General features: G+C 39.1%; 1 protein-coding gene across 4 annotated transcripts in view; it reads left to right on the top strand.

Moving 5' to 3' along the window:
* Nucleotides 1-202: 202 nt before the first annotated feature.
* The window catches only part of PMS1 (PMS1 postmeiotic segregation increased 1 (S. cerevisiae)), a 42,902-nt gene continuing 25,413 nt past the window's right edge, over nucleotides 203-17,691 (top strand). For all 4 annotated transcript variants that reach the window (XM_010021951.1, XM_010021950.1, XM_010021952.1 and 1 more), the window contains exons 1-4: nucleotides 203-334; nucleotides 4,954-5,136; nucleotides 7,210-7,312; nucleotides 8,943-9,106. In XM_010021951.1, coding sequence (XP_010020253.1) covers nucleotides 203-334; nucleotides 4,954-5,136; nucleotides 7,210-7,312; nucleotides 8,943-9,106 — 582 coding nt within the window. The remainder of the gene's footprint in view (nucleotides 335-4,953; nucleotides 5,137-7,209; nucleotides 7,313-8,942; nucleotides 9,107-17,691) is intronic.

Genomic DNA, 17,691 nt, shown 5'->3' with positions numbered 1-17,691 from the left:
TTCTTCTACAAGTCAAACTCCTATTGACTGCTCCCACTGTCTGCTTCTACTGTATATTGAAAATTGTACTCTTCAACTGTTTATGCTTCACCCACATTCAAAAGCTGCTGTGAAACAATTACTTAGAAGTGTGCATTTGTAATGTGCCTCGTATTCTTCTTCTCTTACCTTTCTACACAGTGTCTCTGAATCTTCCTCCACTATGAAACAGCTTTCAGCAGAGACAGTTCGTCTCCTTTCAAGTTCTCAGGTGATTACATCAGTTGTCAGTGTGGTGAAGGAGCTGATAGAAAATTCCTTGGATGCTGATGCCACAAATATTGATATTAAACTGGTAAGACCTCTTTCTTTCTCTTACAAAGAATTGGATGTAAAATAAGAGGCAAGAGAAGTTGTTCCACTGCAAATGTATTTTTTAGGCTATGAAGGTTTGGGGAATGGAAGGGTATTTATACATATATGTTTTAACATCAACTACAAATGGTCCAATATCAGTTTCCATTAGCATTTTTGAGGCCCCACTGAAACAGGAAGACATATTTGTGCTCCCGAGTATATCTTGGGTTAAATGGCAAACTGATCAGTTCCTCTTGCTGCCACGAGTATTTCTGGTTTTGCAGTGTTTTGTCAACAGCTGCTTAGTAGCAGCATCTCCTACTTTGTAAGAAAGTGCGTTGTTACGGTCTCTATAAATGGATGTATCCAGAATTGCACCCATTTCCTTTCCTGCAAATAACAGTGAATGTATAAGCTGTTCTTGAATTAAGTGTTAGACAGTGCTCTTAATTAGGAGAGAAATCAATTTCTGCTTGTTTCTCTGTCCCTGTCACTGCTTTCTTTTCTGAATGAGTCTCAAGTGCTTTCCATCTGAGTCTGGTTTCCTGCAGATGCCAAAGAACATGCTTATTTGCTATTTGCCTTAAGTGAGTTGAAGATACTTTTGTGATCTGTGATGACCTCTATCATCTCTGTGATCTGTGATGACCTCTATCATCTCAGTATTTAGACTGAATAATACCTTGCTTCATGAGTAACTCCAAAGTGAGCAGCATGTGCACAGTTCTGGGGATAAGGGTATCAAATTCTGTGAGATGATCAGTACCTGCAGGAAGCCAACAGATGGTTTTGGAGCCTTCAGAAATTGTTAGAACAAACCTTGTCTCTTTTACTGGAGCGCCACTATGGAGCCATGCAGCTAGCTGGGGAGAGAGCCCTCTAATCAGTGTGGGTTTCACGCTGCAATAACCAGCTGTTTCCATCGTGAGAAGTCCCAAATCAATTAAAAAGAGTATTTGCAACCATTTCTAGTGCATGAGTCATCTCCACTGCTCTTAGATTCTTTATCAGTCCAGCCCAATCCAAATTACTGTATTTCTAGACCAAGCAAACCTGGCTTTACAGAGGTTGTCAGTGAGCAAATGAGATTTGCTGATGAGTTTTTCTGTAGGTACTAGGGGAGAAGAGAAAACCTGTGCTTTGCACAACTATAAAACAGTAATACTGTAAAACAGTGGGGGTTTTTTTCTACATTTTTTTTGTGATAAGAATATTTTTATATCAAAATGCTATTTTTATTACATGAAATTTAAATAAGGTCAACCACATAATGACCACCACTCGATGACCACATAACTCTGGATTAGTTCTAAAGCATAAGGGAGAATGGAAACTTTGAAATTTAATTTTACAGCTTGATTTATTTGTTTTTTTTGCCTGAAACTTGCAGCATTTTCATTGTTTTAACCTTTTCTAGGTGGATTAGGAAGGCTAGCAGATTCATGCAAACTGATTCCATTTGCCTGAACAAAGACAGGAATGGCTTTTTTGGAGGCAGACAGACAGACAAAACTTACCCTGCAGGTGGAATGGTTCTCAGGTAGAAACCGTGGCAGTAATCAGTTGTGGTGGGAAGCTAGTGCTTTATTGTGGTTAGCTTGGTTGACCAAACTGCAATAGGTGATGTTACTGAGCATCTTTGCACTGTGTATCAATTTTGCTTTTACACAACACCAGGCAAACATCAGCTTGTGTTGTAGTTCTAGAAAATGTGGTATTTAATTTCAGTTAAAAGCCAGTCATTTGATTAGAAACTGAACTGTGGCCTTTTTTAAAGGTGTTGAGTGGCATCTATTTATTAATTTGAACCTCAGCTTTGTTGCTTTTAGGAATATGAATATGGTGGATCTTGCCTTGTTAGCAGCACAGTCCACTGCCTCTGTAGCATGACTGTGCATTAAGCATATATAGAATTGTGGTTATATTCCTGATAAGATGTCCTGGCTTCAGATTAAAGTATGCCAAAAAAACACTGCTGCAAGAATGTAATTGCTTTTGTATGCATAAAGAGACTTCATGGGCAGGAATTTATGAGAATAAACTGCACAGTCTGACCGAGACCTGCATATTTTAGTAGAGGTGATGAGCATTAGCCTATGTTAATAGTTGGAGCAAAGTTGGGATTTGGGAACTATGAATCTTAGCTACAGGTTTGCTACTATTGTATGAAATTGCCATTGTAAAAGGCAGACACTACAAAATGGCCATTGTAAAAGGCAGACACCCGTTTCTGCATCTTTTTTTCCAATGCATGAAGTAGGAGCTTTAATCCTTAAAATCTTCTCAGTGGAAATTTAGCTTGGGGTTAGGTTCCACTGTATGCCTGATTGATCTACATCCATCCGCACAACATCACAACATCAGTAAACATTTCTGCCTCTCATAATCCATTCATCTTGCTAATGCAAAAGAAAAGTAACCCAACAAGAAAAGTAGATTATTTGTGCCAGTTTGATAAGCTGAATTGACCTTAGATTTGTCATGAGTTATAGAGCTGTAGCTGAAATAAAGATGGGACTAAGTAGTTATGAACGAAAGAGGAGAGAGTTGAACCATATGGTGATCCGGTAGAGCAACTTGAACATCACAGAGGATCATGACTTAAGTAGTATTTAGGTCATGTAGCATGGTAGAAGGTGTTACAAAGCATAAAAAAGTTTAAGCACTGTAATATTTTGAGTGAAACGTGCAAGTAAAAATGACTAATATTAGAAAAGAAATAGACTCATTCTTGTAACATTCTGACAAAAGCTGAAGGGGATAAATCTTGCTTTTCCTAAGAAGTAAAGCGGTTTGGAAGTGAAAAGTAGAATGGAAACAGGGGTTTGTTGTAAAATGCTCAAACCCTTCATTAGTGCACAGAGCAGCAGGGTAGAAGGCTTCCTGTTTATATCTCCTAATGTATTTTTATGTTCAGCTGAGGTGTATTGCTTTAGGTTCCATTTTGCTTTCCAGTGGGAGAATTGTTTTTCACCTGGAGATAGGTTGAGCACCATTCACTAATGTGGAAAGTGAAAGGTAACCACATTTCTCTTTTGTATCGATTAAATATATATAGTTTTGTACCTACCTGAGAGAATTGTGATGTTTCCTAGTGCAGATCATGTGTGCACACAGATAATACCTTTAGATACCTTCCTTTTGTTTTTAATTGCACTATTTTTTTATTTCAAGAACTAACCCTGGGATCACACTATTTTTTCATAACTGTTTTAAGTATATGTCCAGGTGGCACAGCAAGGTTAGTTGTGTTTAATCAGTCAGCTTTCTGTGAGCAACCATCACATGCTCTGCATAGCATCAGTGGTGGCAGCCACTCATTCAAGATACTCTTTCTGAGCAAAACCAGTTTTCAGGTAGCCTGGATGTATTATGCACTGCAGCACATTTTCTGTATGATGCATCATAATCTTTCAAAGAGCCAGGCGCGCTCCTGTGAAAGAAGTTTAGTGGTCCTGCAGCTCTAGTTACTTTCTCCTTCTGGCCTGTGGTTCTTCTGGGTGTGATTTACATGTGTAAGCTGTAATGTAGCTGGAAGGAAGCATTTGTTTGCTGCACCTTTTTGAGATCTTATAGAACCTGGATTCCATCTTCCATTTAGCTCTCCTCATTATCTGGCTTTTCAGAGTTTGACCCTATTTATGCTGGTGCTTATTGAAATGACACATTTAAATGAGAATTCAGGAAAATACGTATTGCATATATGTAAAGGTAAATCACAAAGATTGAACTTTGCTTCCTCCAAAGCTGTTTTTTAAAAGAGCCTCTAGGAACCTTTACTGCTTTCTGTAAGGTATTGTACCTCTTTACAAGTTTCTTTATTTCTGCCTCCATTAGAAATTCACTTCTGTATACTGAGACATGATAGAGACAACAGAAAACTACTGAAATACTGAAATCACATAAATCAACACTGAAACTGAAAACAGTTTTAAGTGAGGACCCACTGATGGATGTGGGGCTGTTTGTGGTGATTTAAAAACAAAAAAAGATACCAAGTGGGCAAGAGAGGTGAAAAGAGGTCAAAAAGTCTAGCTTTCCAGCCATAGATCTCTCTCTAAGCTTACGGTTTGCAGATTTCATCAGAGTATTTTTTTTAAATTACTCAATTACTGTTTTGATTTTAGTGTATTTATATTAGCATGATGTTTCCAAACTGTAGGATATGAATGACACTAATTAGAGAAACCATAAACAGGGGTAGTCAGGTTAGATATAAGGAAGAAGTTCTTTACTGTGAAGGTAGTGAGGCACTGGAAGGGATTGCCCAGAGAAGTGGTAAATGCTCCATCCCTGGCAGTGTTCAAGGCCAGGTTGGACAAAGCCTTGGGCGACATAGTCTAGTGTGAGGTGTCCCTGCCTATGGCAGGGGATTAGAACTAGCTGATCCTAAGGTCCTTTTCAACCCAAACTTTTCTATGATTCTATAGCCATGTTGTAGGTTGTTTTTTAACATTTATTTATTCATTCATTTATTTATTTTTAAGCAGAGACATTTAATGGTTGCTCAGTTTCTCCAAATAAGCAAGCTAGAAGCTGTAACCTTAACTGCTTCAAACTTGTCTCTCAATGCATTCAGTTGTTCTAGTGCTCAGTTATGCTTTGTTCTTTTTCTAGGAGAATTATGGGTTTGACAAAATAGAAGTAAGAGACAATGGCAGTGGAATCAAGGTTGCTGATGTTCCAGTTATGGCAATTAAACACTACACCTCAAAGATAAGCTCTTCTGAGGATCTTGAAAGGTTGACAACATACGGTTTTCGTGGGGAAGCTTTGGGATCAATTTGCAGCATATCAGAGGTAAGCAGTTGCTGTAAATGTGTTGAGTCTTGTGTTGTGATTTTTTTGTGTGTGATTGTTAAAATATCAGTGCAAAGACTGATTTGTTCCAGCAGCCTGCCAGTGGTAGGTTTTCTGAATAGTTTAGCTTGCGTGTGCTGTGTATCCCCTGCTCACAGAAATCATGTCATACAGTTAGGAAGCAGTATGGATTTCTTGTTGATGTCAGTCCTGCCTTTCTGTCACACTCCAGCACTCCATTTATTTTCCTCAGTCAGAAGAGATTGGAGATAGATTGCTTAGTGTTTTCTTTTGAATTGAGATAATGATTCCTTATACATAGATCGAGATGATGTTTCCTTATACATAGACATATAGATACATGCTTCCTTACAACACTGGCTTATCCTTCTTAGTGTTTGGTAGCAAATGTAATGTCAAAGGGTATGGCTGAGTTTGCTCCTTGAATTGGGATAAATCAAAATGAGGAACAGCAGGTGGTGGCCAGGAGAAATAATTTTAGGAGACTGATGGCCCACATAGCTACCATTCCAGTAATGATTTCTGCCTTGATGTTATCTAGGTGATTGGCAGTCATGGGATGTCGCTGGGCTCCATGTTGCTCTTTGACATGTATTTGACTGCAGTTGCACAACCTTTGTTGTCCATATGAGTAAACAGGAACCTGTACCCTGGCCTGGGTCTGATCCATATGTTTGTGTTAAGAGGACTGACAGTGTATTGATATTTTGGATTTAACTTGTTTTTGAAAGTAAGTAAACTTGTTCAAAACCATCTGAATAGCGTTCAGTGTTAAGGGCACAGCATCTACCTGTTCCACTGTGCTCTGCCTTTCTGTATTCACATTGTGCCAAGGTCAAGCTTTAGATCCTTCTGCCTGTCTGCTAAGCATTAGATCCTGCAGGACAATACTGATACCTGTGTCTGATTAGAAACATCAACTGTCAAGGTCAGGAGAGATGTTACAGCTTGACTCCTTGCTACCTTGGGCTACGTTCATGTTGTACTAAGCAGGAGCAGGTTGTGTGTTTGGAGATTTCCCAAGATGCTTTCAAAAGTGCTGGTGTTTTGACAGATCATGATGGACCTCAGTTATTGGCTCTTTCTAATGAGTTGTCAGAGCACAATGCCATCTGTTGTGACTTTATAATCAGCTCTGTGGTACGTTTTGTAAGAGATGGGAGGTGGCCCAAGTGTATCAAGTACTTTAATAGGTATCACTTTAGTCTTTGAATCAGTAATTATGTTAATTAAATGCTCCTGGCATTAATTGCGTTCTGCCTACCCAGACTGCCCCCTGAAGTTTCAGTTAAGAGGTACTTTACTATTGGCCCTTAAGTAGGTCTGTAATACTGTCATTTCCATGTAATCAAGTACTGTTTTTTTTTTTTTTCTCTAAGAGGCATGGCTGAACTCTGAACAATTCGTAGGAGACACTGAAATTAACCAAAATATCCTGAAGCTCTGTGTGTGTGTGATAACCTTTATGTCTTTCAGGTGGTTAAAGTGCACTGGTTCTGTTGTTCAAAATGTCAATACCTCAATTCAGGGAATGGCAGTTTTATTGAACTTCTGGTTTATGACTGGTCTTGCTAAAGCTGATCTGTTTATTAACTTAATAGCTTACAAAACATGCTACCACTGATTGCTAGATATGTTTGGGTGTGGAAAGATAAGATACTGTTTGTTTGATAGGAGTTATGTTTGTGAAATGTCACATGAATTTAAGAAGCTGTCATAGTATGCCTTCTCTCATGAATGATGAAAAGGCAAAATTGTCGATAGATACAGCTGTTTGTTTAACCTGTGTTAGAATAGAAGATACAGGAGTGTGTGTTGTAGATAGCAGGAATTGCTATGCTTTGGTTTTAGTGTGATAGAAATGCATGGCTTTAAGTTAAATGGATGGGAAAATGAATAATAGTGCAGGATATGACTGAGAAACACCCAAGGAAGAAAAACTTTATAAACTGTAATTGTGGTGACTAAACTAATGCAGTGGTAAGTGTGGCAGTATTGCTGAACTTTGTGAATCCTTCATTAACATATTTTTTTAAAAATCACTCTTTTCAGGTTTTGATCACAACAAAGACAGCTGATGATGATATCAGCACTCAGTATGCTTTGGATAGCAATGGGCATGTAGCTTCTAAAAAGCCCTCCCACCTTGGACAAGGTAGGATGTTCTGGTATTGCACTGTGACAGAAGTATTTTAGGTTTGTCTGAGGCTCTATTTGATGTTGAAGTACCTGTTCTGTACTTGAAGGCTGAGTATGAAATCTTTGCAGCTGTAAACATTTCTTGCCTTATGTCTGTCAACTGAGGATGTGTTATCATAAGAAATAATATGTCTTGTAAGTTGCTTTAGATAGCAATTATAAACTAATTTCTCCTTCTCTGACTCACTTCTTCAAGCTGTCAGCGGAAATAAAAGCTGTAAAAATTCAATGCCCCAGGTCCAGGCAGACTTACTATATAAATGTATGAAAGATTTGTTCAGGACTAAAATAACATTTCTGTATTTAGCAAAATCCTTGCTCGGAAGGAGGAAGAGCTGCCCTGCTGCTATGTGAATGAGTTGCAGGAAGCAACGTGGCTCTAGGACTAGGCAAAGTCCCAGTTCTTTCTAACCTGCAGGAAGGGTGTGTTGCTGGCAATCTTTCTGCATATTTGTGTGAAAGATTAAAGGTTGCCCTCACCTCAGAGGCAGCCTTGGTGGTTCAGGCATGGTGCAGGTTTGGGGCAGCCCATCCTCTACCTTGTGCTCTGCTCAGCCACTTGTTGCTCAGTGAGGACTTTAAGACCACACTGTGTCCACACATTCACAGGGTGTATTCCTAGAAGGGGTGCGTGCACCTTTCTTGTAACAAGGATGTGCTCCTGAGCACACTTGCAGCTTTTCCCAGCTGAGCTGCAGCGGCTGCTTGTCAATATTGTGCCCACAAGCTGCCCTGCAGCTGCCTGCAGTGCTCGTACCCCAACAGGGACCTGGCTGCAGCCTGGCACCCCTCCTCAGTGCCAACTGGCCACAGGGGCCCATTAAGCCAGAAGGAGCTGCTGAGATCCAGTACATGGACAATACTGAAGAAAGCTGGGAGCTCTAATTTTAGCTAATACCAACCAGGGACTCTTTTTAGGATTTAGACTGTAGTATTTTCCATGGCTGGAAAACCCGTGGGTTGTGTTGCCGTGGTTTTGTCAAAATTGTTGAAGGATTGACTGAATTCTGTGACATGTTTAATACTTGGCAATATCATTACGAGGTAGGAATTTATGTGGTAGTGTTGGTAGGTGAATATTCCACCCCCTTACTGTGTGTGTTGAACAGAGTTACCTGGCTTTTCAGGTACTACCCTAAAGAAAATGCTTGTGAAAGGCCTTAGTAGAGCACAGTGTTCCTTTGCCTCCAGATATGTCTGATTAGATTCTAGTGTGTAAATTGTTTCACTAATGAAAGTTAACTTAATATGCACTGAAAGTGTTTTCAGCTTTTTTTAGTGCTGATTCTCACCATTGTCAGTGTGTACAAAAGAAAGCTTAATGCTGCAGTCATAACTCTAAATAAAGGAGGGGAATCAACAGCTATTGAAGTTCTTTTTGGGGGAGGATGACTGCTAATTTGGTATATTTCTTCTCATACTAAATTACTGAAGTACTAGATTAATATACTCTAGTGTTACTAGGTTTTATTTTATATGCAGCAGCATACGGACAGGTCTCTTCAAGTAAAAAAGAAGTTTCTCAATATCCCGTCAGTGTTAGGCTTTCATAGTAATTTCTGCTTTTTTTGGTCACCTGCTTGCAGGTACTACAGTTACAGTTCTAAAGTTGTTTAAGAATCTTCCTGTAAGAAAGCAGTTTTATTCAACAAATAGAAAATGCAAGGAAGAACTGAAGAAAGTGCAAGATCTACTGACAGCGTATGGTATCATAAAACCAGACCTGAGGATAACCTTAACACATAATAAGGTAATAATGAGTTTTTCCTCTGTCAGTTGTCTTAAGGATCAGTTTCTGATGACTTTATGCAGTTCATCTAATACTTGCATAAGGTCTTTCCTTCTTGGGAATTTTCTTTCATCATAGGCTTGTTTCAGACTTCCACTTCTGTTTTCCCTTCACAGAGGTGCATTTATGCTGGTTACAGATTTGGATGCTAAATTTCTCAAACTTGGGTTCAGATGGTTTTGGTCCAGATGCCTGGTTAGGTGTATAAAGTATAAAAATTATTTTACATGCTAGTAGTATAAAAGTTACTTTACATGTTAGTGGTTAGTAACAATGGTGGTGGTGGTCTGCAGAACACAAAAGTGAGACCTTACTAGACCATGGAGCCTGATCAAGGCCAGCTGAAAAAACTCTCAAAACTGAATTGGTCAGGGTTATTTTGCTGTATGCTGAGTCATAAGAGCTTAATACATGATGATGGTTCTATTTAAAAAGGCTGAAAAATTCAAAACAATTTGCTAGATGGATGTAAGTAAGAGTAATGTGTAACAACAGGCTTTAGTTGAGATGGTTGTTCCTTGTTTAGACTTGGAACAGATTCAGAGGCTGCTTGGAGGCTACTTTATATTCACAGCATGTTGAACATAGCTAATTTTATTGGCTGTACTCCTGCTTATTTTCCTTTTTTTAGGAATACTCTGCTAATGAATTTCTAAGTTGCCACAAAGTAGAGAGGGACATCTTGTGGCCAGATCCCTCAGCAATGCTTTTTCTGTTCTAAAATACTTCTGTTTGTTGTTCTTGCTACGGGGCCTGTTCATTGAGCAATTTTCATCAGTTACTCTATGAACCAAACATTCATACTTCAGTTCCTTTTCAGTGGGAATGATTAATGACACTGCTTTCTTGAAATGACAACAGATTGCCCATCCTTTTCTAGAGCTGTAAAACACTCTGACTATATTTATGTATGTATTTCTCAACAGCAAAGTGTAGATACTGTGAAAAACAAAAGCCATCCTTGTGGCTACAGAATTAGTATTGCAAAGCTGAGAGTGTAGCTACTTTCAGTCTTACTTCATTGGGACTGCAGAGAGTCTGAAACCAGAGGTCTCAGGGGTATGCACTTCTTAGATTGTGTTAAGCTCCTTGACATACCTAGCAGTGGTTCACAGTGCTGGTCTTAAATGTTGGTTAATAAAACAAGTTTTGTCTTTTATTGGTGGTTTGGTTTTTGATTTCATCCCCTATTGCATATCTTGGTTTTCTTTGTTTTCTCTGCTTATCTTAATACAATAATGTGCAATTAGTTGATCACATCCCTTTGTCACAATACTTACTGCAAAAATGGTGTGGAGAGCAGCATGATAGCTATTACACGTTGGTTTTGACAAACTGTTGGTTTTGACAAAGCTTCAGAGATAAATTCTTCCATACACGTTTTGATTAGGTAAGATAAATCAGTACAGTTGCTATCTGCAGGCAGTATCATTCATTGTAATGACAGAGATGCTACTGAGTTTTTCGGCTTTTCATGTTGCACTGCCAGCCTTAGGTTCGTTTTGATTTGTTTAGGAAAAAAGAAACTGAGTAAGAAACTGCTCAAGCGTTTCAACACAAGAGGTCGCTCAGTAGCTGTTGCTGAGGAGGGAAAATTAAAGGCTTAAGAAATCATGCAAAAAGTGTAGTCAGTCTCTCTGCGTGTGTGAATTCTTTACAGTAGTTTGAAAATGTTAACCTGTGAATGAGATTCCTGTCTTTTTACTGCTGTTGTCATTTGTCGCAAACCAAAACATTACCTACTGCATCACACCTTTTAGGAAACTTGAAATTCTTAAATTCTACTGAATTGGGCTGTCTGGGCTTGGGGTTTTTTTTTGGGGGGTGGAGGGTTGAGGGGTTGGGGGTTGGTTTTGTTCTTGGTTTGTGGGGTTTTGTGGTGGTGGCTGTTATTTCTGTTTGAAATGTATTCAGAGAAAGAATCGACTTCTTAGAATGGCTTTATCTTTCATGTAGCTCATAGATTATGTATTAAAGAAAATGTATGTGCAGTTATTCAGAGGAGTTCCTAGAATCCCAAATTCTTGAGGCTGAGCCAACACTTTCTGTTGCAATGGAAGAAGATACATGTCAGGAGTATGGTCAGGTTCTGAGGCTTAAAAGAGCATGAAGGTAGCAGAGATGTGGTATTACAGGAGGAGATGAGGAAAGATGGGTTGAAAGAGTAGAAGAAGTAGTAAGTGAAAAAAGTGTAAATGAAAGTGTATTTCAGAGGAATCTTCAAAATAAATGACAACACCAGGACATTAAAGGAAAAAAACCAAAACCCAACCAAGCAGTCTTTGAAGTCCTGTATTTTGTAAGAAACTAAAGGGGGATGGAAGAAAGCGTAGCCCTAGCTTTACTGAGGAAGAATGTAGGAAGGCTGAAGCTTTCACAGAGGTGTCTGAGGCTGGGCATCTGAAATGGCTGCCTAATTGATTCTGGCAGAAACTTATTTTGGTGAGTCAGGCCTCTTATGAAGCTGTTGAGTAGAGATATATGTATATATGTTTTTAGGATGCACAATATGTTGCATGTTTTATTTCCACCATGGTTTTTTTTTGAAGGTGTGTCTTGTGCTTCTGAATGAGATTCCTAGAAATTTTTCTTCTTGTTGTGCCATGTTTTATCTCTGTGTTGGTTAAGAAAGTATCACTGTTAAGTGTCTGATCTCTTTTCTGTGAAGAGTTTTTCCTGCCTTTGGGTTGTTTTTTAATAAGTAAGAAAATAGATATCCTTTTATTAGTTGTCGTAAGGTTCATTTATTGTGTGTTCTCTGTCAGTGGATTTTCAAGATAGAAAATAATTCCTCTTTCTGCTCAGAATGTTTTATTTGCATTAGCAATAAATAATGAGTCACTTTGCAGATCAACCTTTGAAGTACTATTGCTATTTTGACAACTTGGATTAGCTAGTGCTCCTTCTTTTTATGAAGGTTTATCCTGCCAAGACATTCTTTGAATACTGATAATGTTGATCCTCTTGCCAGTATGGTTATGTTAGAAAGAGGTATTTTTCTTCTTTCATCACCATGTTCCTTGAAAGCATATTGAATAATGAGACAGCCAAATGGAAATAATTTACATGAGTATTCGGCAAGTTTATTTAAAGTTAATGTTATCTGAAGGCATGCTAAGGGCATTCCAAAGTCAGCTACCGCTTAAGCCGCATCAAACTCTTCAGCCCCAAATGCCATGTTCTGGCCACCTATGAGCTCTGGTTATAATTTACCCAAGGTGGTGGAGGGTTCTTCCCCTCAACTCAGTCTTGCAAGCCACTTACAAGTTCAAGAAATGCCTTTGTGTGTTGAAAGGCTGATGACATGGAATACTTTAATTCTGTTCTACTTGCCTGTATTCCACAAATGCTGAAACAAGAGAGGACACCCAATAACTATACCTGATTTAACAATTTCAGATATGATAGGGCTGAACAAATTATGGCAACAGGTGGCTTAGATGGTGCCTATCAGCAGGTCATACCATACGCAACTGGTCCCATGTCTTGTGCAAAGCACAGGTGGGCCATAAGGAGACTCAATAAATTTTCCAGTTCCTGTTGAGGAAAAACATGCATAAGGCAGTATTTTTTTTATCTGGTGTTTTTCATGCATAATATTTTGAAGCATTGCTCACACACAGTTCTGCCTTGAACTAGGTCTTATTTGTTTCTTAGGAGAATAATGGGTCAGAACTTCTGGATGCAAGAGGTCCATTTTAAAGCTGTTATTATAACTGTGGATGGTATTTTTCCCCAAACCCCGTTGTGGTTGGTGTTGACCTAAAGGATACCATCCTCTTTTCGTGTTCTTTTCAGTAAGTCTCCTCTTATTTCCAGAGTTGGATAATCTCAACCCACAGTCTGTATCCCATAGTCCCAAACCAGTTTGTTTTTTGTGTCTGAGTTCTCTGTAATAAGTGTGGGGATTTTGAAACAGAGTAAGTGCATTAGGGTAAATTTACCATTTTTAATAATGCCATTATACTTTGCATTCATTCATTGTGCTTCCAAACTCTACTGTAGCTGGATGTTGGAAAGAAATCTGCATTGAGCAGAAACAGCAGCATGTAAGCTCTTTCTTGAGTTGGAAAGGCCACTCTGTTTAATGTAATGATGATAAATGAAGTCCCTCCCTGATCTGTGTATCTTAAAATATAAAGAGGAATTATGATTAAGAATCTGCAGTGCTGTGCTTTCATGCTGACCTGGAATATAGCTCAGTCTTTATTCTTATTCGTTGTTCAGTGGCTTTGCTGAGAAAGCCAAACAGAGAGTTAATTATGGTGTTTTTTGTGCTGAGGACACCTGTCCACTAGGAAATGCGCTGAGACCCTCAACTCAATTTACATCAGCCAGGGAACAGCTGCCAGATGGTAACTACTTTTGGTCACTACCAACCTGGTTGAATTTGAACTGGTGACCCAGAGGTGAAATGCTTTATATCCTATTACTAATTCCTTGAGGTTTCCAGTTTCTCATCCATCACTTTTTTCAAATGACAGCACAGTATATGTCTGAAATCTCAAAACAATTACTGTTTCACATATGTGGGGAGTGTTGCAGAATCTGAGAGGTGCCCTTAGCTCTTGCAGGGCTTTCACACTCACTTTGTACACTTAAAAAAGGTTAGCAGAAAAAGGGTGTTTCCAGAGCTGCCTGGGAGTTTTCCCTTTTCCTTACCAATGTACCTTTATTTTTAAGTGCTGTTTACAAAAGGCTTTTAAACCTCCCTTTATTTAAATGGAGTTTTCTGTGTTGATGTACATCTTCTGAATGACAGTTTAGGATTTGAAACTGTGGGGTTTTGACAGCAGTTTAATTGTGAGGGTTTACTTTTTCTTTTTTTTTTTTTTTTTCTCCATTCTGCTATGGAAGTCAATTTCTGTAAACACTTGTAGCTGAACATGCCTGGTTAAAGCAGCCAAAAGCCTTACAGCTCTCCATAGTCTTTGTAATTCTTGAAAGGCTCTGAAGACGTGTTACCAGATAAAGGTCCTTGGTTCCTTTTAATATATTAGCTCCTCTCCTAACTTACCTCCCAGCTCCCAAATCCAAGCATTTCTCCGCTGCATGGTGCTCAAGAAAGCCTTTTCATTGAGCAATATCACAAAAGGGAAATTGAGGCAGGAAACACATGGGAATGTGTAGGATGAACATCACTGTGGAACATTACTGTCTTTCAACAAGTCCCCTTGATAGCTGTAATGCTGATGCCCATGGGATAACTGGGTGTGTCAGCTGCATCCAATGAGGGGAAAAACGGTGCCTTGAGTTTCTCTATTGCATACCTCTACTGGTAGTTGTTCCACCATCACTTCTGAAATGGATGGGACACCTGGTTCCTCATGGCAAGTATAAAATATATGGGGAAGCCAATTATGATTATGTAGAGTTGTGTTACTTTAAGCTGAATTGAAACACTGCTGTGATCTCTGTTTTCAAGGAAAGATCGCACAAGCTCTCTTTTTGTGAGCTAATTTACCATTGGTTTTAAAACAAGACATCAGTTATGGCATGGAGCTGATAAACAACATCAATGCTTTTCAAGGCTGGGATTTTAAAGGATGTGGTTAGGACTTTATTCTAATCTCTTCTTGACCTTAGCTGATAGGCTTTCTTCCACTGCTGAGAATGTGCCAGCCCTTGCAGCTAGGTATAAGGTGATGTCTTGTCTTGGATATATCTGCCTGGCTTTGTTCCTGTTTATAAAAACAGATAGGCAGTGATGTTTTCAGTTATGCTGGGGCCTAATAAACTATCAGGTTTTAAGTCAGGAAAGCTAAGTACAGGATTTTGTAGCATGTAAAAGACAATTAGACTGTGAAATACAGTTCTCTTTTACAGAGCTGACTCATGTTATGTTACCAACCTACTGTTCATGTACCATGCTTGCTCTGCTAGACTTTTACACCCTTGAGCTTTATTACAGAATAAACACAAGGATCATCACAAAACAAATGAAGAAATTAGGGGGGTTCTGGGCAGTAAAGGTCCACATCATTGCATTAACTATCATTACGTAGTAATAACATAAACGAGATGAATCTGTTTAACCTGTAGCATCATGGTTCCACTGAAGTAGTCACAGCAGCAACATCCAATCCCCAGATCTAATTAATGTTTTTATTTTGTCTGTGATTGCAAATCATTGTGGCTGCTGATAGAAGTTCTGAAATATGAAAGGTAGTTAGAGATGAGGAGTGGCCACATTTTTTCCTCTGTCCTTCCTTAGTGTCTGAGGAGACAAATATGAGCAGGTCTTACCTAGTGCCGTATACCAGGGACCCCAGTAGGAAGAGGTTGCATACTCTTTCTAAAGGTATCCTGGGCTATGTGTATGTGTCCCTAAATGGGAGATGCCTTCTCCATGTGTCAGTTGTCAACCTCCACAAAAATATGCGTATATCCTAGGTCTGGATGGGGTGGAGAAATCTCATACACAGAGACACACACACACGTGCTTATCTTCTGTATATGTGCAATAGATTTTATATACGTTATGACATTTTGTAGGACCTAGATCAGGTAATCCCCCTCAATGAAGCAAGGTAGGACGTGAGATATACTTGGCTAGCTCTAGGAAAACCTAAGATGGGCCATATGTAATAATATATCTTTGAGTAGGCTGTTTCTGCAGTGTCATCATACTGACTAGAGTCATATTCTTCCTTGGCTCATCCTGGACACCCGCTTTATATGACCTAGAAAGAAAATACAGGGGGGAGTGTGGGGGTGTATTTTTAGCTAAACTAAAGGGTATCAGCAAGGTTAAAAAAATAGGGTGTTGCAGGAACCTCATGGAAACAGGCACTTGCTAAAATAAACGAAAGGAACGGGCATTGCTTCTTTGTGGTGATATATCTGTTGATACATCTGGAGTGTGTAGAAAACCAATTTTCTTTAAATTATCAGCTATTTCCGTGTTACTGCTTCATAACATGCAGGCAGGGCTAAAAATTAACACACAATCTAATCTGTGCTTATGTAGTATAGAAACTTAGGAGTTGCCTGGCCTTTTTAGTATGTAGGCTTTAATTTAATGTGCAGTGGCAACCAGTTACTGAAACTTTGTCTGTAGTTCTGAGCATTAATATCTGATGGATATATGACTAGTTAAAAAATACCCCCTGAACTTATTAACAGTATCTAATTCTAGCAAGGTTGCGTTTAATAAGTTTTCATTCTCCGGAGTTTTCTTACAACCACCTTACTGAAGTGATCTTTTCACAGTCCTGAGTATCAGCCGTTCAACAGGTCAAGCAGTGTAATAACCTTGCATTAATCAGCAGCTAAGATTTATATTTGTACCTGCAGCATCACACTAGTATAACCTAAAATAAACAGCATGATGTTTATATTAGTCATGTAACAAGTGTCTTTCTCAGTTTGGTCACATGCATTTAATTTAAAGTATATCCAGTAAAGAAAAAAAAAAAAGGCTTGGCACTCTGTGTTTCCATTTTAAGTAATCAATTTTAAAATAGAAACAGTACAGGATATGTTTTATAAGAGGAGCTCTAAAGAAGAGGACAAATTCTTTCATCACTCCAAAATGTCTTTGAGGAGATTTAAAGCAGGTGTTAAGGAGAGAGGCTGAGAGGCAGCATGCTTTGGGCAGCCCTGGGCTGTCCTTTGCCTGCTGCCGAAGCATGGTGGGGGCTCCCTGCCAGAGCTGTGGACACGCGGCCCGTGGCTCTGCCTGCTTGCTTCAGCTTCTCTTCTGCCCTCCCTGAAGTACATTGTCCTTTATGTTCGAGGGGTTTGTGCTCCCTGTAGGATGGCTGAGCTGTGATCCAGAATGTGCAAAGGGCTGACAGGCTTGTGTCTAGGAGGTTTGTTAGATTCAGGCAGACTGGAAAGCCCCACTTTGCAAATGCTGCAGAATGTAAACAGAAATTAAAAATTAAAGATTTGGGGAATAGTTTTAGGCTCAACAGTTTCAAAGCTTTACAATTCCACCTGTCCTGTAGGAAGGGAATATCATTTTACAGGAGCACCGTGTTCTTCTGTGGAATTCACCCCTGAAGGGCAGCAAATACCCCACTAGACAGGTGGAATTTTAGGGCTGTGTATTGCATTTCTTGAGATGGGTGCATGTGTATTCCTTGCTCACTCACCGTGCTTTCACATAATATCCTATACTCAGATACTGTGAACTCATTTTGAATTTGGTGGACAACCAGCACCTATTGAAAACATCCATTTTAAACAGCACTGTAATACCAGGTTTAAACTGCAACTTGCTGCATTTTTTTTCTTTTGTGTTTCAGTGTTGCAGATTGAAATACACTCTGTCAGCTAATAGTGACAGACATAAAGTGGATCTGAATCGAGCAGTAGCAGTTGCCTAGAAGCAGAAAGGCAATTAAGAAAGCTTTTTTAATTGTTGATACACACCAATAAAAGTCAGCAGATTTGGAGTTCAATTCATGGCTGTTTTGTATAGGATTTCTCATTAGTGAGAGAATTTCATGCCCCGAAGTAGCTAATATTTACTGCATATGTAAGAGGACTGACAGGTAACTTCTGATGCAAGTTGCAGTCATACTGCTTTACTGTATTTA

This window comes from Nestor notabilis, unplaced genomic scaffold, assembly GCF_000696875.1.
Source record: "Nestor notabilis isolate BGI_N333 unplaced genomic scaffold, ASM69687v1 scaffold16169, whole genome shotgun sequence".
NCBI lineage: Eukaryota > Metazoa > Chordata > Aves > Psittaciformes > Psittacidae > Nestor > Nestor notabilis.
The sequence above is the reverse complement of the archived record's forward strand: the minus strand, read 5'-3'. Positions and strand labels throughout refer to the sequence as shown.